The sequence below is a fragment of the Neodiprion pinetum genome, chromosome 2, assembly GCF_021155775.2.
Source record: "Neodiprion pinetum isolate iyNeoPine1 chromosome 2, iyNeoPine1.2, whole genome shotgun sequence".
NCBI lineage: Eukaryota > Metazoa > Arthropoda > Insecta > Hymenoptera > Diprionidae > Neodiprion > Neodiprion pinetum.
The window spans coordinates 5088343-5115142 of NC_060233.1; the positions used below are offsets into that span (position 1 = coordinate 5088343).

Here is a 26800-nt window from a genome sequence, read left to right on the forward strand (position 1 = left end):
CATTAAACTTGTCAGGCTGGAGCGACGCGAGGACCTTTTAACGCATTCATTTAGCTGCAGACGTGGAAAGATAAAGGGAAAGGGAGAACGGAGGTGAGGGAGAGGATAAGAGGGGGGAGTCGGGACACGAGTATACATGGGTATCTGTGCATGAATGCCTATTTACAGGCCTTGGTCAGCCCTAATGGAGGAACGAATGGCCCGAGGTTTCGGGGTACGTAGGATGGCGGAAACTCGGAGTCCCTCTGCAAGGGCTACCTGTGGTTTTACTCGGAGAATGAAAGGAGAGAAACCAAATGCCGGGTCGAGGTCCGAGCTTACGGCCGGCAGCCCTTACTTTTGACCCTCGACCCCGGCAGCAGCCGCTTTCACTCTCGACCCTGCAATGCGTAGCAGCTAGTCGACGACACGCCTTTGTTCAGCAATTCGGTTTGCCTCTGCGTTTCCACCTCTGATTCTCAGTATCTTCCTCCAATCGGTTCGTTTTATGCGTATTACAATTCGCACTGATTTGCCAATCCCAAAGACGTGCCTGTAAAATCGCACCCACTGAGAAGAAAAGTATCCCAAGTCGACCTCTCCGATTTGATTTCTTTTGTGATATGATATGGTAGACTGAAAACTAAGCGACACGAATTTTTCTTCATCTGCCATTAAACACTCAAAGAGGGTGAAGCCACCCTTCAAACTAAGGCATGTCAAATGGCGATTTGGCGGTTTCACGCGCAAGAATATAATATTTTTTTTGACCGATCCAACTGAAAAAGTATTCTCATAACGAGAAATGAAAAAAAAAAAAAAAAACTACCTTAATTGGAGGGTGGTTTCGCCCCTTAAATTGCTTAACGGCAGAGAGAAAAAAACACACGTGTCGCTTAGTCTTTGGTCTACTATGACATATCGGAAAAGAAATCCAATCGGAGAGATCAATCTGAGAAATTATACCTTCCGCGTAAGTTTTGTGGTGCATTATACAAGTTCTACTATGTATTTTCTCTATCAGGCAAGCTGTTGCTTATCAACATACTTTGGTTAGCATTATGATCCATAAAAGATTCCAGCATTACTTGTCTCGATGCTTACTTAAGACTCGGTGGCGAGAATGGAGCATCTTTTGGTGCAAGAATGGATTCATGTAACACGTTGAATGAGAACAAGATGTTCTTGGTGCCAGGCACCGATTTATATATTTGCAAAACGCTTGGGTTGAAGAATATATTGCAATGTGCAAGATTATATGTATAATACATGCAGAGAGGTACATGAGTGTTCGTCTATTTGCTAAATGAAATTTTCGCGACACGTTGCGTGTCTTTTTCTTTATCAAGATATCGCACATCGAGAGATAACTGTACAAGTGTGGGTATATAACATATCTTACCTTATCGTCGTTTGATATTCTTAACTCTGTTATATATGACTAATGATTTACGATTGTCTCTAGATATGTATGCGTGCAACACTATTTGGGGAGAGTGTGCCGTCATCGGTTAAAATAATAGCGATAGCACTAATTAAGAAACTGCAAGGTAACTCACAAATCAACTGTCGATGCTAATCCTTATAATCTTCTACGCGAACAATGGGATCGGGGTGAAAAATAAACTCGTGCAGTGAAAATGAAAGTCTTGCGCGCGGGGTATCGAGTATCGGTATCAAGTTATCTTGAGCTTTTCAATGGAGACGAGAACCCTCGAGACGTCGTCCGGTAATACTTCAAGTCTGTTTTTGTAAAGGTCCAGATCCCTGACCCGTTCGACACCCTTGAAAACAGCAGCATCCAGCTGGCTTATTTTGTTATAGGAAAGATTGAGAACGGCGAGGGAATCGAGACCGAGGAAAGCTCCCTCAGGTATGTTAACGAGGTAGTTCCAGTTGAGCTTGAGCTCGTTGAGTTTTGCCAATCCCTGAAAAGCACCCGGCGCGATATCGGCGATGACGTTGTTCGATAGAATCAATTTAACGAGAGATCCAAGCTCGGAAAAGAGGCCCTTCTGAACACCGTGTATGCCGTTCCTGCTAAGATCGAGTTCCTCGAGGTGTTTCAGCCCAATGAAAGTCCCTGGATTCAGACCCTCGGAGAGTTTATTCCATGACAGATTGAGATGCGTGAGAGACCGAGTACCGACGAAGACCTCGTCGGGGAGCTGAGCGATTTGATTCCTGCTCAAATTAAGGTCCCTCAGGTTATCCAGTCGCTCAAAGGCGTTCGTCTCGACGTCGGCGATGTCGTTGTAGCACAGAACGAGTTTCTTGACTTTCACCAGTGGGCGAAAGACCCCGTCGGGTACGCAGGTCAATTGATTCCTGTTCAACTCGAGAACCTCGAGGCATTCCAGCCCCTCAAACGCTCCCGACGCGATGGTATCGAGCTTTCCCCATGACAGAGTGAGCTTAACGAGTTTCGAAAGGTTGCCAAAGACGCGCTCCTTCAGCTCGGTTATCCTAACCAGATGCAGGTCCAGCTCTCTCAGCCTTCGCAGGTTCCCAAAGGTCCCGGCGTTCACCTCGGATATCCCGTTGCACGAGAGCCTGAGGGACTCGAGGGACGCGAGGTCCTCAAAGACAGAACCGTGCAGGGTGCAGATATTGTTGTTGCTCAGATCAAGTTCCCGCAGCCTTCCAAGGCCTCGGAAAGCCTCCGGGTCCACTTGGGATATCTCGTTGTGCGATAGGTTCAGGCTCGCCAGAAACGGCGTCCCGACGAAACAGCGAGCCGGGAGTTCCTCTATCTTATTCCGGGCGAGCCGCAGCTCCCGAAGGTTCGCCAATCCGGCCAACGCGCCACCGCCGATCTGGCCGATCTTGTTACGGGACAAGAGCAAGGTGCTGACCCTCGAAAGCCCGACGAAGAGTCCCGAGGGCAACTCGGCTATCCCGTTGTCTCGCAGGTCGACGCAGTCCAGGTCGGACGGCGCCTCGGCGAAGGCGTTTACGGCTATGCGGCCGATCCCCCGGTTCTGCAGCCGCAACTCTCGGCCCCCGTCGGCCTTCCACGAAACCCGGAGAACCGATCCCTCGCGGATTTCTGCCTCCTGCACGTCCTCCGCCATCGCGGAACCGGAGACACTGCCGACCCGGGAGACCAGCGACGTTTATCGCCGCGTTTATCTCCCCAGCGTGGAACCGCGTTATCAGCTCTCATACGCCGGTTATATCGGCCTCGCCCTCGAATCACTAGCTCGAACTCTTTGTTTCCGCGAGTTTTTACCGCGCGTATCGTAATCGGCGTCGTTCAAATATATTGTTATTGAAAATGAGTGGCGGTGAAGATGAGAAAATATGAGGCGCATTTTAAATAAACCGCGAAATTTGGTTTTCCACAAACTTTACGACGTGAAAATTCGCACTCTGACAATTCGCTGTTACTTCGACTATTTATCACTTTCACTTTGTAGAATTACAATGTATAATTCGCTTTTGAAATATCCGATATTATTGTATTTTTCTATTTCCTGATCACTCGACATTTTTATTCCCACCTATTCCAACTGAGCCGGATTTTCAAATTTTACTAGCAACGCATTTTTTTTTTTTTTATTCAACCCCAAATAGTTTTTTTTTCATTCACTACTCCGCGTTTATCAGCACAGTGTAACAACTGACTTATCTTTTTATACAGCATCGCAAGCCGCGCTGATAATATTATTATTGTATTGTGCAAGGGTGTTGATTGACTTAGTCATACTGTGAGAATAGTGTACAGTGGATACTCATAATTGCAGCACAAAAAGTGGAATGTATAATCTACCTCCTCTATCCACCCGGCTGAGACCTGTTGAAACTGAATTCCCGGGAAATTTGATCCAGGGTAGGGAGAAAAAATTCGAAGAGGCACTCCGGCATTCCCCTTATCGTTTTCCTGTTTAGATAGCACTTGAAACGTCGAGATTTTCAACATTGTATAGCACCGCGTCGCCTCGGTTTCTATTTAGTTATAACCTTATACGTCGAATCAAATGAGAGTATGTAGGTCAAACCGGAAGTTGTCACTTAGTTTCCTGCATCACCCATTAAACACATCGTACAATTGGGGTAAAAGCTTCTCAGCCAAAATTTGTTAACACAACTGGATATAAAAATTGAATTCATGCTGATCAACCTGATGAGTGGCAGAAACGAAATTAAGAAACTGATCAATCTTCCGATTTAGTAACTCAATAAAAAAAAAAATTCGTAGGACTCAAATTTTCCAGAGATTAAACGCTTAACAGCAAATCAATCAATGTACGTACATTTATCTATCGCCAATTCCAAAGTGTCGCACGTAATCAGCCGGCAGCTGTTTTTAGCCGAACGATATCTGAACAAAGATCGGGGCTGATAGCGACGAGATATAGACGGGTATACATACGTGTAAGGGGAATGTGGGAATGTTCACAAAGGTAGAGCTGGCATCGTTTTTGGGGGTTGAATACTGGGCGGAGGAATGAAAAAAGTTTTCGGTTACGGACAGCCGGGCTTAGGGCATGCGAAAAACAATCCACGTATGTGTATTGCACACGTGATATAGCGTAGTTAAAGGGAAGTCTGGCTCCGGGATGAAACTTTGGACATACTTCAGGATCCGTGAGAGAGACGAAGCACCTTCGAAAACATTATATCTATCTCCACCTACGCGCGACATGATGATAACGAGAGAATACGCACGTGTCTCGTGACGCGAAGCGCCTCTGCAGATGGAAAAGTCTGGGAAATATTCTCGGCCGAATTCAGGGCGCGTTCAGGACCAGAAAAGGCGCGTGACTCTGGGAGGTATCGGGTCTTGAGCAAAAAAAAAAAACACTCACCAGTACCGTAATAAGGAAAGTTCTGCGCACAGATTCCAATATCGATGTATTACCAACACTGTATCCGCTTCGCAGCTCAGACGCAAACCCTTTTTTTTCGATGATCGGTAAAGTCGAACAGAGCGGGGATTGCTCTCACACGAAAAAAGGGTTTGTGTCTAAGCTGTGAAGCGGCTAAAGTGCCGGTAAGATGTCGGTGTCGGGATCTGCACGCAGAATTCTCTTTATCAAGCTACTTTCAACCCTCTAAGCATTTGGCTAGGAGTATAATTTGGCGGGTCTTAATTTTTTCGCAACTCGCGATCAAAATTTACTCCCAGGCTCGAGTCTCCGATGATCGAGTCGACGATCCGAGAGTCACGATCGTGGCTTAATCTCACCGCAGCAGAGGAGTCAAGAGGGGGTTTGAGGTTGCAGTGGTTTATGTGTGTTATGTCCGCAGTTCGGGGTTTATGACTCCTGAGAGGAGCCACCACTTCAGGGTCCTGGTGCAGGTATGCGCTGTATATTTCGCGTGTTCGCCGCAACTGCGAAAGAATGGAAAAGTTTGCCAAGGATACCGTACTCGGGGGTGGTGAACAGAAGAGAACGGAACGGAAAGCGGAAGTCTGGTTGAAAGGGGTTGCCAACCTTCATTTCGGCGGCAACACTCGTCGGCTGGTTTATAATTTGCGGGACATTCTTCCCCCGGGTAATCTGGTTGATTTCGAGTTGTTTTTTTTTTTTTTTTTTCTTTAGCTTCTATTTTTAATGTTAACCTCCTCCATACATCTTCTCTTCTCATACTCTTTGCAGCCTCGAGTACCTAATCCACGGTTCAATTTTCACCGTTAAAGTAAAACCCAGCGGAACGATATTGATCCTCTCGACGAAGTGACGCACGACGTCGGTTAGCTCCTCGGTGGCATTAGGTTACTCTACTTTGGGCCGAGGACTGATCGCCCTCACCTTCAGCCGGGCACGTTTCGACCCCCCAGCATATCCACATCCTTCCTCCCTCCATCCCTCGGCTCGGCTTAGCTGAACCCTCGCCTGCCTTCGCCTTCCTCTTCTCGTCGCGTGGTTTTCCTGTGTGGTTGCTGCGTCTTGGAGTATATTAAAGGACGAGCTTTGTTTACGGGAAAAAATCGGTGACACCTTCGCCCCATCGACCCCAAGTCTCGCTCGTCATTCGCGGAAGTAGAACAAGAAGCACAGTATAAAAGGATGAAATCGTATCGATATTGCAATGATCCGAAAATCTCAATCGCGGAACTTCGAAGTATGGAAAAGCAAAGTGTAGCAAGTGAAAATATAAAATCTTCAGAGTACCAAGACAAAAGGTAGAATCATTGAAATTCTTACGATTCTATACTTTGTCTTTCTATATTTTACTTTTCAGCACTTTGAATCTACCATAATTCGAATTTGTACATTTTAGAATCGTGTAAAATAGATTTTTACGTTCTTTAATATCCGATATAGTGACCCTTTAATTGTGTAACCATTCTACTTTTTGACTCCATGCCAATAATCAAATACGAACGAACGAATAATGTTACATTGGAAAACTCTGTCTACTCAATTATTGATAAACCTACAAATCATACAGGATGCAGTACTAAAACACGTCTATTTCAACACAGTAATCTGTAAACTATTGCAAAATATCAGGACATGTTAATTACAAATAACAGACCTCTTGGTGCTGTTGAACGACGCTGGTCTTAATAATGGTGTTAATATATGGTGTCCCCTGATTAACAGCGTGTTTTGGATCTCATTAGTAGGGACGGCGAAAACGCGGTCGGATCAAAATGTCCACTGGTTCGAATTTCGAAAGGTACAAATTCCCGATGAGTCAACATTCCACACACGTAGTCCCAAGTTGTATAGTATAATCGACAATTTACTTTCGGAACATCGATCTTCATGAAATTGGAACCGCGGGTCAGAATTTGGACCATTTGATCCGACGAGATTCGACGCAATGCAATCACCCCGAATGGTCGACCATTCGAAATTTGCATCCGGAAGGCACGTAAAACTCGAGGAAAAAAACAAGCAGTGCAAATAATGCTTTGGAAATGATCACGCTACATAAAATCAAGATTCCACCTCACAGTTACTCTTTGCTTCATCTCGCTGTGTCGGCCCGAATCCTCCTGCAGAAATTGGGATCTCCGAGAGTGAATTGGCGCCATCGAAGCGCAACTTCGCTTAGGCTAAGAGATAATTTGGCAGTGGGAAATTGGGCTGCGACGATTAGAGCGCGGTTCGCGGCGGTATGTCACTGAAGAAGCGAGAGCAGCGGGGCTCAGGTTCAGGAAGTAGTTCACGGGGGTTATATGAGCCACTTATCGCTGAGCTGCTCGATCCCTTCATCCGGGTTATGCCTAAATCACGATCCTTAAACCGTGCGACCAATCTCTTCGCAGTTCTCTCTCTTGATGGGACATCAAGACACCGTAAATGTCAACCGGCTCCCTCCTCCGGTGGTTTAATGCTTGCATTTCGCTCACCGCATTGTCGAGAAAAAGAATTTCGAAGCGCCGGCTTCCTCGCACGAAAAGTCAAAACTGTGATTTCGAGTCAGTAAAATCCGAACAAACGAATGTTACATGGGGTCATTTTTGGAAGCTGCGATTTTCGTTTATCTCTTCTCTACCACTTATAATATCGACAAGAACCCCCCGGCAACTTTATGGAAATTGGCTGGATTTTCAGTATATTGTAGTAAATATCCTTCCGATCAAAATTTCTCATCGACACAAGTCTCAAAAATCAGTACTTTCCAAAGTAGAGGCTTCGGAAGAAAGGTGTCCAGATTTTTTGATATCTACGGATTTCCTGATTTTCATGAATTATGAAGCTTCAACGGGAATTTAAATCGAACAAATCACTCGAACAACTGTATGGTTGATTCTCAAAGATAGGAAGGACGCTGTGATTGATTACATAGATGCATCGATTCCATCCATGAACTCGCTGGTTTACCGGAAGAATGTGCAACGTCAGATTTTGCGTAAAGAAAGAGACTCTCAGACTCAGTTTTAAACATGTGCGGAGTCTCTGCCAATCGGCGGCGCAGTTCAAGCGATACATTCGACTTCAAGTCCCTCTTGAAGCTTTGTAATTCATGAAAATGACGAAATCCATAGATATCAAAAAATCTGGACACCTTTCTTCCGAAGCTAAGTATATTTCGGAAACTAATGATTTTTTGGACTAGTGTCTACACTGTGAAAAATTTCATTTGTTATAGTAGCTAGAAAAATTGAGTCAAACAGGTATCGTTAAAAAAACTGTTTGAATATTGTTGGAATTACGAAAAACGAGGTACGGCTAACCATTTTGCGCTGTCGTCGATCCTTTTTTGGTAATTGCAACGCAAAATCAGTTTCTGAGGATTACTCTACTTTTTTAGTTGAACAAGGCTTTAACGTCAATTTATCGTTGCACGAGCGTTAAATTTTCGCAACAGTTGCACGAAAATACAGTAACAGCGATCGTAATGAGAAAGAGTAGTAACGGATACTAGACTTCCCGGTAACAGATGGAAAACTAATTTTCATTTTGTACCGAGAACTATATTTTTCGATTGTGGTAAACAATGAAATGAGTTAAGGACTGAACGGAAACCGGAACTAAAAATTTTTCTCAGTGCATGAGAACTTTTCGGATCGGGAAGATATGTACCGTAACATACCGGTAAATCCAGCCAACATGGATTTTTTTCAGGATTCTGCGAGGTCCTTTCGCGCTACAGCGAATTCGTTCGTCACGTTACAACAAATTCATGAAAATCCGAACTCCCGACGATTTGACGATCCGATCAAGAACCTTCGATTCCTGCTCCGCCGCATTGTTCGCTTCCCTTTAAATGTCGCCAAAGGCTAGGTTTGACTATACCTGCGGCATCCCGAGGCAACCGCGAAAGGGTCCGTCGGCTCTGCGGGATGGCGAAGGATCGGAGAGAGGGTAGAAGGTGCTCCTTACACTTGCCAAAGTTGTTAAGTGGTTAAGATTTGAGGGAAGCCCAGCCCAGCTCAACTCGACTACATCTCGAGCCGAATCTTAATCGGATAGTTCGTATTATGTAGATTGGAGCATTATATTCCCAACGGTCCAAGATCGGCGAGACCGAATTTTGAAAATTGCGTTTCCGCGGCCAAGTTTTTACCGCGGGACGAAAGTTTCGGTCGAGTGGTAAGAATAAAAAAGTCTAACTACCGTAGCGGAAAGGCGATTTGGAGTTTCCCTTTCTTCGGGAAAATTGGAAATCGGGTTTGCGCGCGGACTTCGCTTCGGACGTCCTTCATCGCCTTCCTTCGAATCTCCTTCGCGGATTTTCGCGTCCGGTGAAAACGGCCTCTTCGCTGCGGGGAAACAAATCCGCGTTTTACGGTCCGACGGATTCTGCCAGCGGAAGAAGGAAGAAAAGCAAATCCAAAGGATGCAGGTCTCGCTGCAAGATCCTTCGGCTCAGTCTGATCCTGTTACCTACCATCCTTCCGCGTACGCGTCCTCCTCTGGCGTCGGCATTGCGCTTTCTTTGTTTCGAAGAAACCGTCACCGACAGGCTCTGTTTTCTCATATTTTCACGTCGCTAAACATTGGCTGAAACCCGAGAGCCGTTCGTCTCTGAAATCGGAGGCTGCGTTTCTTTCGTGCTGATATCTTCACTTTTTTGTTTTTGAAAAATTCATGGAATCGACGGAAGCTTCCCGAAATCGTGAAACGCTGATCCTTTATCGGTATCTAATATATTATTCTCAGAAGGTACGATGCGGAAACTCGAATTCGAAATTGCAGGCTCCGTAACTGAGCCGTGAGGAAGTGGCAGAAATGAATCTGGATAATCGTTGAGAAAATACGGTACCTCGTACACGAATCAAGAGTCCATCGACCGAATTGATATACGGAAAGCGTCTTCGCCGGGAGTAAAACCGTTTCTATACGAGCCGGGTAGAGTGGAGTATTGATCTGTGAAGCTCATCACCTGGTGCCTGCAGCTTTCGCCAAAGAGAATTTGGGGGAGTCGAAGACATTTTTCTTCCACCCTTATTTCGGGAGACTTGCCAAGAGGGCGAAAAAGAAAACAGATCCGCGCAGGAGAGAATTGGAAAAAATTCACCTGTCCTTTTTCTGCGTCAGTTATACCTGCTGATGTACGAAATTCACTTTCAACCCTGAACTCGATGGTTTCCTTCACGCTGTGAAATTTGCTGCATTGAGAAGAATTCCATTTGTTACGGTCACTGGAAATATTCAATAAAACAGGTATCGTTAAAAAAAACTGTTCGAATATTGTTGAGATTACGAAAAACGAGGTACGCCTAACCATTTTGCGTTATTGTCGATCTTTTTTTGGTTGTTGCAACGCAAAATCAGTTTCTGAGGTTTACTCTACTTTTTTAGCTGAACAAGGCTTTAACGTCAATTTATTCTTGCACAAGAGTGAAATTTTCGCAACAGTTGCAAGAAAATATAGCAACAGTGATAGTAATGAGAAAGAATAGTAACGGATACTAGACTTTCCGGTAACAGCTAGAAAACTAATTTTCATTTTCTACCTAGAACTATATTTTTCGATCGTGGTGAAAAATGAAAATAGTCAAGGACTGAGCGGTAACCGGAACTAAAAATTTCTCTCAGTGTGGCGAAAAGATCGTTGACGTTACTGCGGTAAGTATCCAATCAGAGAACAGCGATTCAGCTGCTGGAAATTTGGCACGAAAATAATTTTGAGGGGGGAGGGATGGTGATAAACGAGCCGGCCTCGTAAACCGGGGATATTTTTCTGATCTCCAGACAAAAGTATAATACGGCGAGCCGGTATATTTCACGGGGGTAAGTATAGTGTCCGTCGGCTGTAAAACGGTGCGAGAAAATTTATCGGAACTATGATCGTAAAATATAGAAGGAAACATCCGTTGCTTAGCCAAACGTCACTCGTAAAGAGTATGAACGGTGAAAGCCAGTTTCACCGATAAAATACAACTCGGACATTTTTATTCCGGACGCGCTGAGCAGTTTTTCTATCCTTCCTTTCCCAGCAATTTTCACCAAACGTGGAACGGATTCGACAGCTGCGTTAAAGACTTTAGATCGGAATTTCGTCGGAGAAAGTTTCACCTGTTTCTTTTTTTTTTTTTTTTTTTTGAGGCGGGGTTGAAGAATTTGAGATGTTCCGGAAGCGCCTAATTGCGAATTATTTAACGGCGAAAGTTGAAGTAAAGAAATCAAACTTTGAAGAAACAACAAAGTTTCGAATGGTCGAACGGCCGACGGCTCAAAGCTCCGAAATGCAAAATTACGAAAATTCAAGTTACGATTGAGCAAAGTTCCGAAAATTGAAGTTCCGATAGAGAAAAATTCCGAAAAATAAAGTTTAGTTTACTCAACGAGTGGGTGTAAAAAATGAGAAAAACCAAAAATCGTAATGACCAGGATTCCGAAAATAAAAATATCGAAAATCCAAAACAAAGAACGATCAAAGAGGTGAAATTTCACGAAGACAGAAATTCACGGAACTGAAAATTTTGGATGATTTAAATTTTCTCGTTTCCGCAGGTTCGGAAGTTTGATTTGTCGAAGTTACACGTTTTCGGCATCTTGTCCTTTCGGAACTTTGAGCGTCGTGTTTCGGACCATTCGAAACTTTCACGTTTCATCAAAGTTTGATTTCTTTACTTTAAGTCTCACGACCAAAAATTCGGAATCTCATCCGCGCCCCTTTGTTCAGCGACTCGCCCAATTACGGGAAATCCGATTTTTGAAAATTTTTTGATACCGAATAATTACGGGTGCCGGTCCATTTTCCTTCGCATTGAGTTAAACGCATTTTGTAGAAAAGTCGGTTCTAATCAAACTCGGCAAATTACGCAAGTCTCTTCTAATCTCGAAGCCATCAATTTCCGTCGCTCCCTCGTCAGCGTAAGATTCGTGAATCACCGTGGACGGCCTGCATATCCAGAACCGATCGCACCGTTAATAATTATCAAATTCACCTCACAACGCGAAACTTCAACAATCTCGAAAAGGTCTTCAACCTTGACTCTGAACAGTGAAGTGCGCGTAATCAAACGAAACGTGTAAATTTGAAGTGATAAAATAAGTCCAAATTTCTCGACAGACACCTACGCAAAATTTTGTGCAATTTGTAAAGTCAACGAGCGTTGGTAATTTCTCTTGTCTTTCAGGGCGAAACGAGCATGCAGAGACGTCAATTCTCCGAACATTCAAAGTCTGCCCTCGGGGAAGAGGTTTGCCGTTTTCCTAACCGAATTTTAACGCCCGTCGCGTGTGTACTTAGACCTGCGATAAATTGTCTCTCTCTACGGCAGCTGAGAGACGAGGGTTGGTGGTTCCATTTCCCATTTCATCCCGACTCCTTTATACCAAATCCGCTCTGCCAACGCCGCCAGTTTCCTGAGTTTATTTAATACGCACCCACCTCCCCCCCCTTTCGCAACTCTGTTTTCATATTTTTCACCTAAAAGCATTTGTCCAACGCCAATTGGGTCTTCCGAATGTTATAATACCCACCCACCGTCGCCTAGCCGAGGCTTTTTAATAAAAAAAAAACTCAATTTAAAAGCCATGGTTATAACTTTTTGTGTAATTCCACTTGTTTCAAACTGGAATCGCGGTATTGTTTTATCAATTTCTCAAAACTTTCAATTATACATTCATTGTCGAACTTTCCACGCCACAAGCGAAAAAATTGAAATCATATTTTACGAACATTAGCTTCTGATCCGACAAAATTAAACGAACAGTTCATTTTCAATATCGAAAAAGAAGAAAAAAAATAAATAAACAACGATTCTGTTATCCTTAGTCACACTTTTTTGAACATTTTACAGGACCGCAGAATTTATCTTCTTTTTAGAACTTTCCTGACTCCAGAAACTTTACGCTCGACGTTACAGGCGTCATTGAGACGTCTCACATTCCAAAACGTAAACCAAACTACCAATTAAACTGCATAAAAAGTACAACGATTCAATCAAGCCTGATTCAAAAGCTGACCGACAAACGACCGATCGTCTCGCGTATATTTGTGCTCGGTACGCCGTTCCTCTCAGCAATGAATCGAGAACAAGACCAGCGAGTAAGACTCGTCACCATAGCAAAGCGAGCATTGTTATGTATGGATGAAAGTCGTTAACCCCACTCCATAAACCGCCCGGCAAACGCTCAGCCTTCAGACTTATCAGTTGTGAGAGTTGAGTCTTGACGCGAGGAAGTGTTATTTCCATTTCGTTCAGCGGTCGGTTCGCGGCTACAGCATTTCCAAGAGCAAGTAAGTCGTTTCAAGTGTGTCTTCTTTGCGGTGAACCAAACGCGAGAGTTCATCTCGACTGATAAGGTTTCACCTCCCGAGTCCTATCAGAATCTTGAGAGAGCTGTTTCTCATAATTGGATCCCTTGCGGACGTTAACGTCCTGTTATAAACTATTCTGGTACTCGGTGTGATACTCCTCTCATGTTAGAGCCTGTTTTATGTTTCGAGCTCCTCGGAAAGTACTGCAATATTGTCTGGTTTGGTGATAATATTATTCTACTTGCTCGGAATAATTATATGCGATAAGGAACCAAGGTTTCGAAAGTATAATAATTCGAATAGTAATGCGTTATCTCTTACCAAAATAATAAACAATGCCCCAAACCTGAGATCTTTAATCACCCGAAAAATTAAATAACACAACTGATGATTGTCAGAGTATGAAAAATGAATTTGAATCACAATAATTATTACCAAAGTAATGAGTAATGGATTGAAATCGAAGATGGTGACATTTGGAGGCTGGGTAGATTTATTTGGACAGCTCCATATGTAGTTACTAAAATATTATTTTAAGTTGAAGTAAGTTCCTTATTTTTCAAGTTTATGGAAAAAAACAAAACAAGGTTGAAAACAAACTGTAAAAGTCATTAGAAGTAAGAGAATTAAATTTAAGTGTCGTGACAAATTGAATAATATGAACACAATACTTACCATTATACTTCGTAAGATTCGACATAAATGTATGAAAATAAATCTTCCGTATATTTTTTACCATCAATAATTGTGTCTACGATTCATCGCTTTTAATTTAGAGATGATTCTTAACGCCAGGAAAATAAACTCGACCAATTCCAGCTATTAAATATTACACGATTAACACTTCAATTTGGTATTACTACTCACACGTCGATCAATCTAAATATCGAAATCAAATTCAAGTATTGATCTTAATATTCAATGAATGAAATTTCACATTCTATGGTAGAGGTCTTGAGGCTATAGAGGACCAATAGAAATTTCAAATATGTGCTACTTTAAACCTAAACGTGGAAGAAAGGGAAATATCGGCCAAGATTAGGTCTAGAATAGATTCTCCTTTCAACACAAAGTTAGTCCACCACTTGTCCTACTACGACCTACCAAACGTTGAATTTGTAGGCGAACACGAGGGTCTAAATTTCGACTCGGGCTGACACGGTTGTGTAAACAGCTGATCAGTGTTTACGAATCAACCGGCAGCGAACTCTTGTAATAAAGACGAATTAACCGAAAGTTAGAAAAGTAGAAAGGGACGGTTTGAATAACATCTTTGAACAACGTTCATACTTCGTAACAGGAATGAAATTTGAACAAATTCGAATGACGCGCAATTAGTTAATATACCAACGATGTCAGAAAACGTTTTGTAACTTTGATGTTTTTTGTCCAATTCAACTGCTTTGATGTGCTCACTTTGGTAGCTGACCGCAGAAATTCCCTTGTAAGACTCGAGTGCGAATGATTGAACCTTGACGTCAATTCGCAAGCATAATTTCTCGTTCTCCAGGCGATACTCCAGGCGCTCTAATTCCGATGAATCGATGGCGAGGAAAGACGGCCGTGGTGACTGGAGCGGCGTCTGGGATCGGTTTGGCGATTACCGAGAGACTAATCGAGGAGGGAATGAACGTTGCTGCCTTTGACATCCAGTACCAACGTCTGAGAGACAGGGAAATAGAGATGAGAAGTAGAGGGGAGTCGGAAGGTCGGGGTAAACTTTTCCCGGTCAAGTGCGACTTGACGAACGAGAGGGACATCCTTGCTGGGTTTGAATGGGTGGCGGAGAACCTGGGAGGAGTCGACGTCGTCGTCAACAACGCCGGGATCACCCACTACTCGAAAGTGATCGGTATTCGTTTATCAATTATCGAACTGTTGTTCTTAGTTGGGAACGTTGATGGGATTAAGAGGGTTTGTCGTACGAATGAATATAAGACGGCCGTAAAAGTGGATGAATTTCCAGAACTTACCTCTTAACCAGTAATTATTCAATTCGATTTGGTTCATTTACATATTTCTTTCTTTTATCACGCAGAATGAATTACGCTCAGCGTCCCATCTTTTTTTCAGTTTTATATAAGCTGCTTTTTTGGTAACAACTGGCAAGTTTTTTGGTTCCACGTGGCCCGTGAAATACTTTTTAGTCCAGAACAAATATGAAATTTATTTATTTATTTAGTGCGAAAATAGCACATGTAAACAAATGGTCGAAATTTGTACTTTTTTAAGAAAAAAATTATTTTCTCTTAATCTGGAAGTCAATTTTTACACAAACTTAATACGCGCGAAAAAAAATTTTCCTTCTATTGGTTTTGGTTGTCCGCCGTTATGAATTTTTGAATTTCGAGTTGAGATTCGTAATTAGCGACCCCAAGCGCCCGTAAATGAAAAAATTTCACGTGAATTGCATGTAAGAAAAAATGCATGCATGAAAGGGTTAATAGGAAGAATAATTGTTATTGACGATAACTCGTCAACCACGCTAAAAGAAATTTTTAGTTCCGGTTACCGCTCAGTCCTTTAACTATTTTCATTTTTTACCACAATTGAAAAATATAGTTCTAGGTATAAAATGAAAATTAGTTTTCTAGCTGTTACCAGAAAGTCTAGTATCCGTTACTATTCTTTATCACTACGATCACTGTTGCTATATTTTCTTGCAACTGTTGCGAAAATTTAACGCTCGTGCAACGATAAATTGACGTTAAAGCCTTGTTTAACTAAAAAAGTAGAGTAAACCTCAGAAACTGATTCAGCGTTGCAATAACCAAAAAAGGATAGACGATAGCGCAAAATGGTTAGGCGTACCTCGTTTTTCGTAATTCCAACAATATTCAAACAGTTTTTTTAACGATACGTGTTTTACTCAATTTTTCTAGTTACTGTAACAAATGAAATCTTTCTCACTACATGTTTTACTTCAAGTTTGGAGACATGCTTGTACAGCTTATCCTCCTTACCACCATTCCGTTTTTCTTCTAAATTTATTCTATGTTTTTTGTTCGTAAGAAAAAACAAGTCGAAAGTTGCGGCCAAAAAATCTTTGTTGAAAAACTAAAAAACACAAAAACACCTTTCGAAGATGGAATCAAATGTGTTCCAGTATTCGTGCAGGGTCATATGAATCTGTATTTTTCAGAAAGCGACACCGACGTATTCAGGCGGATGCTGGACGTGAACGTCTTGGCAGTCGCCATTTGCACGAGAGAATCTGTGTCGTCGATGCGCGCCAGGAACGTCGAAGGCCACGTCTTCAACATCAACAGGTCAGAAGCCCGATCACTTCTTATTTTAGGATCGTCACCTCCGAAGTCTCCTCCACCATATGCGTAATAATACATCCTTCAGCATTCTGGGCCATGAAATTCCCGAAGGCGTTCTTCACCGGGGCTGGAACTTGTATCCCAGTTGCAAGCACGCCACGGTAGCGATGTCCAGCATTGTGCGCCGGGAGCTGATCGACGTCAAGGCCAAAGTCAGGATGACCGTGAGTATGGTTGGGATTTTCCCTAAGGATCTCGGGAATTTCACCCGCAATTATATTCCCCTTTAAGAGCGTTAGTCCGGGGCTTGTCAAGACGGAGATAACGTCCGGCACTCCGGAACTGAGCAACTTGTTCGAAAGAATTCCGACTCTCGAGCCAGCTGACGTGGCTGACGCGGTTGCCTACGCTTTGGGCACTCGGCCGGAAGTCCAGGTAGAGAAAGGTTCAATTTATTTACATTTAACTGACAATTCTATTGAAACGGGTATCGCTGCAATGACAGTTTAAATGTTGTTCATATATTGCAAGCAAATTTGGTACACGTTACTATTTGAGGTGACTTATCGGTGTCCGTACTACATTTTCTAGTCATTGCAACATTTCTGTTGTTTGTCTACTTCGCTACATTTTCATTTTAATCAAACAAAGCTTGAACGTTAATTTATTGCCACGCCAACTTCAAATTGTCCCAGCTACGTATGAACAAATATCGTACAACTCACCGTAATCTAAAATAATAGTAGCATGTATCAGTGCTGTGTGATCAATCGATTAATCGAGTTTTCCAATCGGTTTACGAATGGAAACCGTCGATTAATCGATGAATTGGGAAAACGGTTAATCGAAAAACTCAATTAATCGATTAATCGATGAATCACCCAGCAGTCGTACGTCTACTAAGTTTTCTAATCGCAATGACAAAAATCATTTTTATATCGTAGATAAATCTGTATTCGATTACGGCAAAAACTGAAAGTATTAAAAAAAAAAACAACTTTTCGTCAACCACAACTGAAAATTTTTCTCCCAGGTCACCGAATTAACCATCAGACGCACCGGAGAACCGTGAAGTAATTGCTGAGCGACGGTTTGTCCGAGTTCCGGAAGTGTACTATTTCCGAGAATAAAGTGAAACCTAGGCCGAGTAACGCGATGGATTCTAATTCTCTGACGCTCCTGTCCATTTCCTTCTCTCTCGTAACACTTTTGAATATTTATTTGAACACCGATACACCTTACGCGAGATATTTGGTCCTGGATTCTTGCGGGAAGATCGTTTGTACGTCAAAGAAAACGGGGGAGTCTTTAGCGGAGATTTTTCTCGACTCGCGTTGAGAGCCTTACATGACTCACGGCACCGCGAAAGGAACATAAAAGGGATCGCAAAAAATTCACGGGCACGAGGGATACGTAAAGGAAATATAAGTATACAGTCGAGCCAAAAAACGCAGGACAAAGGGATTTAAGGAACCCTGGAGGGCCGGGAGGAGAGAGTGAAACGCATTCACCCTCACCCTCCCCCCCCCCCCCTCCCACCCCGCCGGAGAAAAATGATCCAGATAATATTACCCAGATCTCCTTTCATCCGGCGCACGTGACGACGACGCGTGTGCCGCGTTCGTTCGCTGTGTACATTTCATTATCGCTCCTTCGCTTTCTTTATTTGACTTTTTCGCGATATTCCCCACTCTGATTATTGTTTGTTTTATATATTAATCAGATCGCGGCTCGAAGACCTAGCCTGCGGATACGTGGTGAAATTACAGCCTCTTATAACATCTGCCTTGTCTTGGGTCCGCCTCGTAAACTCTCTTCTACCCTTATTACACCTACAACGCGATGCCCGTCGCATTGATGAGATTAAGCATCGGTAACCGCTGCATCCATCCCCTGATATCGCCGGGTCGTTCAAGTCACCCTCTCTTTTCAAATATACCGTTTATATGTAGAAGTTTCTCCCCTGGTACGAATTATTTTCGACGATTTTCTACGAATTTTGTGGAGAAATCGGGACATTTCGTACAATATTGTGCTAAAAATAGTTTTCATGAAAAATTGTAGTTATGCATAGTTTCTCGTAAAAACTTGTTGATTTTCATGAAAATTTGTGTTTTCTTTAGCTACTTCATGTTTTAACGAAAATTAACAACTCTTTGCGAAAAAACTATGCATGTTTACAATTTTGTAAGAAATATGTAATACGAAATGTTTTAATTTCTGTAAAAATTCGTAGTGGTAGAAATTTTCATCAGGATCGGCTGTGAAACCAGCGTGATTTTCGAAAGCTACTCCACGATTGTACCTTCGAGCGCATGTTTAATCGTAAAGCGTAACGACTGTGAAAATGTACATATTTATATATTTTTATTTACTTATTTATTTTTCATCTTCTCTACACTTTTAACACTTTTATATACCCTGAAACACTTTAACGGCACTGCGTTTTATAATTTTTATTGTCTTTCGTTTACATATTTTTACTTACTTTTGTGATCACTGACACGTTGTCACTTTTATTCCTTGTACATTAGATGATGGTCATATTATGGTCTTGGCCAAGCTGTAATTTGTGTTATCACAGACTGCTTGAACTTTGAATCATGAACCTCCACTCTGGAAATGTCATTAGTCCGATATTAATAAACTTCTCCCTCTCTCTCTCTCTGTCTCTGCCACGTGCGCCCTTCCGCAAGCCACTCATTTCGGCTTGCTCTCTGCTTCTGCCTCGCTCTTTTCTGCGCTTTTCCTGCCTCTATCCAGCTGCTGGCAGGCCAAAATAAACTGTCACCGTACGCCTGAATTCTCGTGCTCTCTCTCACCCACCAACTTCGTCACGTCGCGTCGCTCCGCTGGTGGCTTTATCTCCGTAATGTTGTTAGTACTTCTCTACTATGCATACAAATCGCTTATACCACGGGTCAATTATAGCGAGATAGACAACCGGATTTATCACTGATTCTATATCCTATATAGGTAAACCAAAAAGCGGAGATATGGTTTGAATGAGAACAAAAATTCTTGATCGATCTGACGATTTCGACGACGTTGCAAATATTACAAATGGTATATTTCGGCTCGCCGTGCATCGATCGTATTGACATAGGGCTTGATTGAAAGCTCTTGAAATATATAAGCGTATAAAACTTGTCAAATGTCGGAGTTTAACGTGAGAGGGGATAAATATGTGATATAATATTTTCACCTGGTTAAAAAAAAAATCTCCCAAAATGACTTTAATCAAGGGATTGTTCTCCAGTACGCTGGAAACTTGAACTTTTACCAAAACAACTATGTTCCAACTTTTATGAAAAAAAAAAAAAAAAATACCTCCAAATCTCACTGGAAAAATTGAATATCCAGCGGTCGCTGAATACCGACACAAAATCATATAAATCATACGTAATTACAGTCGCCCCGACAACCGCCCTCTATATTTATTCCTACTCGATATGATTGAGCAATAACAACCCCTAAAAATATGAATTGATTCCATTCAAATTTCGCGTGTACTGAGGGATGTCGAGTTGGAGTAAGTATAAGGTGTAAGAGCCGGGGGTAGTTGACATTTTTTTACATTTCGACGAAATAATTTCGATTGAAGCCGTAATTAGAAAGAGAGAGCAGCAGCTGGGGCCGGACCTCTCACTCTAATCGTACACTTGGCGGGAGAAACATATTTATACAAGTATACCTCCCCGCTTGCCTTATTCTTTTCATCTCTTTCTAATTACGAAAAATAAATATCTATCTCTCTCATCACCCTTACAACAAACTGCCGCCGCGGTTGCTTTTATTCCCCCCTTTGTTTTTTTCCCAGAGAACCTTCTTCTTCCACTTCATTAGATTTCGGAGAAACAAGAGAGGGGCAGATGCGATATTGATTTCAAATTCCACTTTTTTTTTTTTTTTTACTCGCATGATATCGTGGAAAGAAAAAAAAAAAATTAAGAACAGAAAAGAATAGGAGAAAAGAAGTCGTCTATCGGATTCTGGCTTCAATATTTTCGGAAGAACTTTTCCACGGTTCTGTATAGTTGGATCTCATCTTATTGCATCGGTGTTAAGGCGGGCAAAGAAAGAACGTGCTGTATGTGGAGGTGTATGGAAGAGGATAAAAAGTGGTAAAAATGGAGGGAGAGGAAAAAGGAAGAAGCAAAAAATAAATAAAGGACGTATACCTTTAAGCGGGTAACCAGAACAACGGGCTATATCGGTGAAACGCGGTGGAATAACACCCTAATTTATGGTCGTCACACAATAACCATCATAAATTGCATCTGAGCCCACCAACCAACGAAACGAGCGACCGAACGAACGAACGAACGAATGAACGAGCGAAGGGCGAGGAACAGCTCGCGATAGTCGCGATCGCCTATATTTTACATCACGAGCGAGGAGCCCGATGTACAAAACCGGGGCATAATTTATCTGTTTTCAAATATACGCTACGATAAATTTGCATATTTTAATATAAATTCCCGACTACCGAAGAGTGGATGTGTATAGGAATTTTTATCGATCCTTGCATTTTTATTTTATTTTTATTTGTTTTTTTTTCAATACTTTTCCATCTTGTCGGTAGAGGGTCGTATCTCCTGTAGTAAACATACACCGTCGAATCATATTTGACTTGTATTGTTCGTGAAATATTAAGTCAAGTATTTCAAGCAGACGTGAACAATCTTTTCGAACCTCCAAAAATCGCAAAGAAGTTCTGGTTAAACGGTTGAAATTTACGTTTACTTTTGTAGAAAAATTTCAATTTATTCATATTCTCGCAAGTGTTGATCCTGGAATGTTCAAAACGTGTTAATACTTAAATAATGATACCTTTGGTAACTTGCACATACCGGTGGACAGTTTCTCTGAGTTGAATTTTTCTATGAGTTCCAAACCGAAGATACAAGAATGAAGAAAATATGAGAAACTTTTTAATTTGCTCAATTTGTAAGTAAAGACGAGAAAGAAATAGATGGTGTATTTTTGTTGATACGCATGTGATTAATAACATTTCGTATTTGATAAATGTTGCAAAATTTATTTTACATCAGCGTATAATTTGAACGTCAATTAATAATCGTTATTCGAAAACATACACTAACACCAGTCATACATTAATTATCTCGTTTTACACTCGTGGAAATTATTAATTTTTCGTGTAATTAGATCTTACCATAAGAGAGCCAGCCTGAGGCAATTTGGTGTTGGTTGCCGGTAAGATGAGACGTTGGTATAGGTGTTGCGTCGATAACTCTACGTTTTCTATCTTCGTCTGAAGCGTGAGATAAGAAAGGACAAGGCATTGACGTCAGTATATCAGTGAGCATTCCGGCATTGCAGAATGAATATTTACTGGCTATTCTTTGAAATGTCGGTAACTTACTATTCGAACTTATCGATCCGCGCGCTGCCTTAATGCTCAAAAATCCCCGACTCCTAAATTTCACGCAATTTACGCCAAATAGCAATATCCTAAACCTAAACCTAATGGATAAACATGATGGATTAAGGTTTAATTGGATGAACGAAGCTTAAATTAGTATAAATAAATTATCAAATGAATTATGATAACGCCCAGTGAGGGATGATAGTTGACGAGAGGGTTGACATGTCTGACTCACAATCAGTGATTGAGGTTAATATGTGATTCCATTCGATAAGACAAAGATTCAAATACAAAAAAAAGGTAAGGCGAGATTTTTTCCTTTGAACTTTGGTTTCATTCTGTTCACTTCACTCCTTCATTTTTATTATTAAATTTCAATATTGATTGTTCCTACTCCATTGATTAAATTTTCACTACTCAACTTTTCGATTTTAACTCAACTGTTCTTTTTCTCGTTTTGCAGTTTTCTTTGGCTCCCTCTAATTCTTTCTCAACCAACTCTACTCTCTCGTTGCCAAATCCGTTCGGTTCTGCACTCTTCGACACTCTGACTTCCAAGAAACATAGGAATCACATCGTATCTTATCCTCATCTTTAAGGAGCAAATTTGCATATATCCTGACCTGAAATCGGCAAAAGAGAACCCTTCAATTCACCGCTAAATTCATGCCACATCTGTCAGTATAACAGTCGCTGAATTGCTGCACATGTACATTATCGTACATGTGGATTTGCCCGCATGAACACATTGAGCAGACTTTGCTCGCACGTATTCAGGAGCGAGTGGCTCAAATGAGCATGCTTACGTTGGCAGTGTTCCGCTAATGAACCAGGTGTGGTAGCTCAGCCATTCTCAGCTTGTAGGGAATGGGTTTACCTCCCACCTTCACCCAGAAACCCGGCAATCCCTTTCCTCCCCGATCCTCGGTCGCAAATATAGAAGCCGCAGAACTCCGGACCGAGATCTCGCCCGAACCTTATTGCGCCAGGAAACTGCACTGAATTCTTGAGCTGATTGTGAGCTCATAGAAACTGCTGCCAGACCGAGCTGCACACCACGTTATCGGGTCCCGGAGACATGGAATACCGCTCAACTCACTTCTCCGCAATGTAGGACTGCCTCAAATTGCCTGTAATCCCGTTCAATCAATTTCAACGAAGAACATACCTTTCGGTATGAAATTATTTCATGCCGTGATGAACGAGATTACAAAATTGCCACTTGTTCTTTTTCCCCGACCTATGTGTACCGACAATTTGACGTAACAATGTCAACTTGCTCGCCCCAATTCATTTTAACAAGTAGAAATTCGTCAGAGCTGATCTTGACAGCCGTAAACCTCACCAGTCATATTTCCTGATAACGTTATTATTGTACCAATAGAATTTGATTGCAAGATTTGCGATGGGATACAAAAGACACGCGGTACTACTTGAGGATAAAAATGTTACGTTTAAAAAAGTTGACAGGAATCATGAATAATGTAGAATACGTCGGAACGCAAAAACATCGTTACGTTACCACATGGAAAGTACTCCCCAATGGATAGGTACCAGAAATTTATCATCAGGCTGCTTATGGAGCCTGAACTTGGATTAATCCCCGGGAAATCAAATGTGAGTCGATCTACTGGCATGCACCAACGAAAAACTCTGTTATCGTCAAAGTTAGACACGCCAGGGCTGAGCTTAGCAGATAATACTAATCGCTGACAAAGGATATAAAAGTAAACTTAGCTCTTCTCGAACAGTTACACGGTTATGTGGGTAAGCAGCATGTGGTGGCCAGTGTTGTTTCTATGCGCTGGTTTCAGCGCGGTTTTCGGCAACGAAGTTACGTTGCCGGTCTCTGTGAAGTTTGGTGATGGCCTCCTAAGCTTTTCCAAAAATACCAACGGACTTTTTTACACCATTAACGAACAAGGTAAGACAGTCAAAATCGTTTTTATTATGAGTATTGATCAGAACACCGTACAACTACACAGTCTGAGCTTTCACAAGAGTGAGAAGCAATAGAACAGATCGATTCGGTACACCGACGTTCATATCATCTACACTTATTATAAAGGGTGAATTTTCTGCACCCACATGTGCTGCTTAACGGTATTTTTTCCTCTTTCAAATAGATGGACTTACCGTGGAGAACAGCATTTCCACTGGAGAATCTAACGTAGCCAGGAATAATCAACAATACACATTGACGGAGTGTTCGACTAATGAAGAAGCCTGCGTTGAATTTATCATAAACGACGTGAATGTCATCCTGAAAAAGGACCTGAGCAATCGAGCTTCGTCTGTCTCGCATGTCGTTGTAAACTCGAGTACTGATGGTGTGAGAATTGGTGCTTGCGTCGAACTTGGCGATGGCGTTGATTGGTTCGGCGGTCCAGAGGCTAAGTACCAGCTATGGCCGGTTCAAGATGCTCAATGGAACTACACAGCTTACTATACGAAGGAGGACGACGCCGTTGCAATAGCAGAACCATACTGGCTCAGTAGCCAGGGGACGTATTTGTACGTCAATCCTGCCACATCCATGTTCATAGGTGAGTTCTTAAATCGACACAACCGGTCGAAGGTTTTTTTGAATTGGAATCAAATAATGCACTGTGTCTTTTAGATCAAAACTATCTCAACGAAGGATCACTCTGCATTTACGCGGAGAATGTGACCCCGTACAGAGAACGGAATTACACCAGCCTCGAGTATTGGATTGGTAGGTACGAAGACCCTAGAACAGCCCACGAAGCCGCAGTGGAGGAATTCTTCGCTAAGCCGACCGATGTCCCGGACGAACGGATGATCGCTCAGCCAGTCTGGTCCACGTGGGCGCGGTACAAAATCTACGTGAATGACACGATCGTGCGACAGTACGCCCAGGAGATCCTCGACAACGGGTTCAACCACAGCCAGCTGGAGATAGACGACTTCTGGGAAACCTGTTACGGCAGCCTGACCTTCAACACCAGCGATGAGAAGTTCCCCGACATCAAGGGCCTCACCGACGACCTCCACGATCTCGGGTTCAGGGTCACTCTCTGGGTTCACCCCTTCATCAATGTCGACTGCACGGAGTACTACTCGATCGCCGAGAGCGCCGGGTACTTCGCTAAGGATGTTAACGGAACGATACTGACCACGTGGTGGCAAGGAGAAAACGCCTCTGTTATCGACTTCACCAACGAGGCTGCGGTCGAATGGTAGCAATCAGTTGCCTGATTCTCATCTCACAGTTGTACCAAACTTCTGCCTCCTACAACCCTTCCATAATGTCCGTCAAATTTCGCAGGTTTACCTCGAGGTTGACAGCTCTGCAGGCCAGCGCCGGAATCGATTCGTTCAAATTCGACGCTGGCGAGGCATCCTGGGCACCGGAACCAGCCGTCCTGACTGGTAACGTGGAAGAATCACCGAGCATCTACACCTACCAGTTTGCCAGGGCTTTGGCAACGTTCGGGAACGGCATCGAAGTCCGTACAGGCTGGCAGACTCAGGATCTGGCCATATTCGTTAGGATGTTGGACAAGGATACCTCCTGGACTTTCGAAAATGGCCTGCCAACTTTGATCACCACTCTTTTGGTCATGAACCTTGCTGGCTACGGATTTGTGCTTCCCGACATGGTGGGCGGAAATGGCTACATTGACGGCGTACTCGTCTCGACCCAGTACCCGAGCAAGGAGCTGTTCATCAGGTGGCTGCAGGCGAACACATTCATGCCGTCGATCCAGTACTCCTTCGTGCCGTGGGACTACGACAACGAGGTAGGCGTCGCAGTGATGAATGAACGCCGATATCCGATATCATTCTAAGTTTTTCATGCAATTTTTTCCCCCACAGACTGTCGAGATCTGTCGCACGTACACCGAACTCCATGAGGCGTACGCCCCGACGATAATCGAGGCGATGAACGCGCTCGTGGCCAACGGGACCCCCGTCAATCCTCCGGTTTGGTGGCTCGACCCAACCAACAGTGAAGCCTATAATATTTCAGATGGTAATCAGATCGACCGCTATCACATATCAAGACCGCTTACATGTACTCAAAGCAATTTTAGATAACGCCGCGTGTCATAGTCAATTGGCAGTATTGAATTCACCGCTTGTAATTGTGAGGCGAAGGTGAAGTGTGATATTCGATGATATCTACAAAATTTATGATTATTCTCTATGCCCCAAACAAGATCCACCTACTTAGTTCCATTGAACAGGTGACTTATCGTTAGTACCCACATTTGACCACGATCCGATATTCTATCCAGCTTGCATAGGCGTTACGCAATAGCGGATCAGGGTGAAAATTATTCGACAACAAAACGATGTGGATTTTATTCTGCAGAATACCTTCTCGGCGAAGTAATCCTGGTGGCTCCAGTTGTCGTGGAGGGTGCCGTGACGAGAGACATCTTCTTGCCCAACGGAACATGGCGAGACGCCACCTACGGCACGTATGACATCTACGAGGGTCCGACCTGGATCTACGACTACCCGGCTCCACTAGAGGTCTTACCCTACTTCGTTGAATCAAGTTACTGGGAGACGCTGAGTGCAGGGAGCGGAGCTTTTCTTCCATCGTCCAGTCTAACAGCGATCTATACGTCAGCAATTTTAGCTCTGCTCATACAACTTTTCAATTAATCACCAGCAACGTTATAGTCAATCCATTTCAAATTTGAAGCCATGAATAGATACGAACGGAACAATTATATTTGCTCTGACGAATGCTCGCTCTTTCATGATAAAAAATTATTGCATAGCCTTCACACGTCATACATCTATAACTTACCTGACGTTTTGTAAATATTATGTAAATAATTTAGAAATATAAGATAATGGATAAATGTATATCGGTACCAGCCATCATCGTCTCAAACATGTAACTTGAGGTCATGCCACATTGCAAAGCAGCTTTATCTAATAATAAGGGCTAACAAGTCCCGAACGTTACTGATCATTAAAATTATACTCGTTATTCGAGTCTTGTCATTATTTTTATCGCGATAACCCATTTCATTGACACCATAATCAGCAGTATCCTAATCGT

At 42.7% G+C, this 26800-nt stretch overlaps 3 protein-coding genes across 4 annotated transcripts; 2 read left to right on the forward strand and 1 right to left on the reverse strand.

Annotated features, from left to right (window-relative positions):
* Window positions 1-1148: 1148 nt before the first annotated feature.
* LOC124211692 (insulin-like growth factor-binding protein complex acid labile subunit) lies at window positions 1149-3083 on the reverse strand. The gene has a single exon (XM_046611021.1). The coding sequence runs from the start codon at window positions 3051-3053 to the stop codon at window positions 1656-1658; it is 1398 nt and encodes a 465-aa protein (XP_046466977.1). The 5' UTR covers window positions 3054-3083; the 3' UTR covers window positions 1149-1655.
* Window positions 3084-13008: 9925 nt separating this feature from the next.
* On the forward strand, window positions 13009-20845 carry LOC124211695 (farnesol dehydrogenase). 2 transcript variants are annotated; one of them, XM_046611024.2, is made up of 6 exons: window positions 13009-13080; window positions 14612-14953; window positions 16244-16370; window positions 16453-16591; window positions 16659-16802; window positions 20188-20845. In XM_046611024.2, the coding sequence occupies exons 2-6, from the start codon at window positions 14638-14640 to the stop codon at window positions 20332-20334; spliced, it is 873 nt and encodes a 290-aa protein (XP_046466980.1). In that variant the 5' UTR covers window positions 13009-13080; window positions 14612-14637; the 3' UTR covers window positions 20335-20845. The 2 variants fall into 2 exon arrangements, with proteins under 2 accessions (XP_046466980.1, XP_046466982.1); XM_046611026.2 differs by lacking the exon at window positions 20188-20845 and adding an exon at window positions 17401-19978.
* A 2229-nt stretch (window positions 20846-23074) lies between these two features.
* Window positions 23075-26733, forward strand: LOC124211691 (myogenesis-regulating glycosidase-like). Its single transcript, XM_046611020.2, has 7 exons — window positions 23075-23373; window positions 23508-23680; window positions 23883-24302; window positions 24377-24956; window positions 25046-25520; window positions 25597-25753; window positions 26096-26733. The coding sequence occupies exons 2-7, from the start codon at window positions 23518-23520 to the stop codon at window positions 26392-26394; spliced, it is 2094 nt and encodes a 697-aa protein (XP_046466976.1). The 5' UTR covers window positions 23075-23373; window positions 23508-23517; the 3' UTR covers window positions 26395-26733.
* The last annotated feature ends 67 nt before the right edge of the window (window positions 26734-26800 follow it).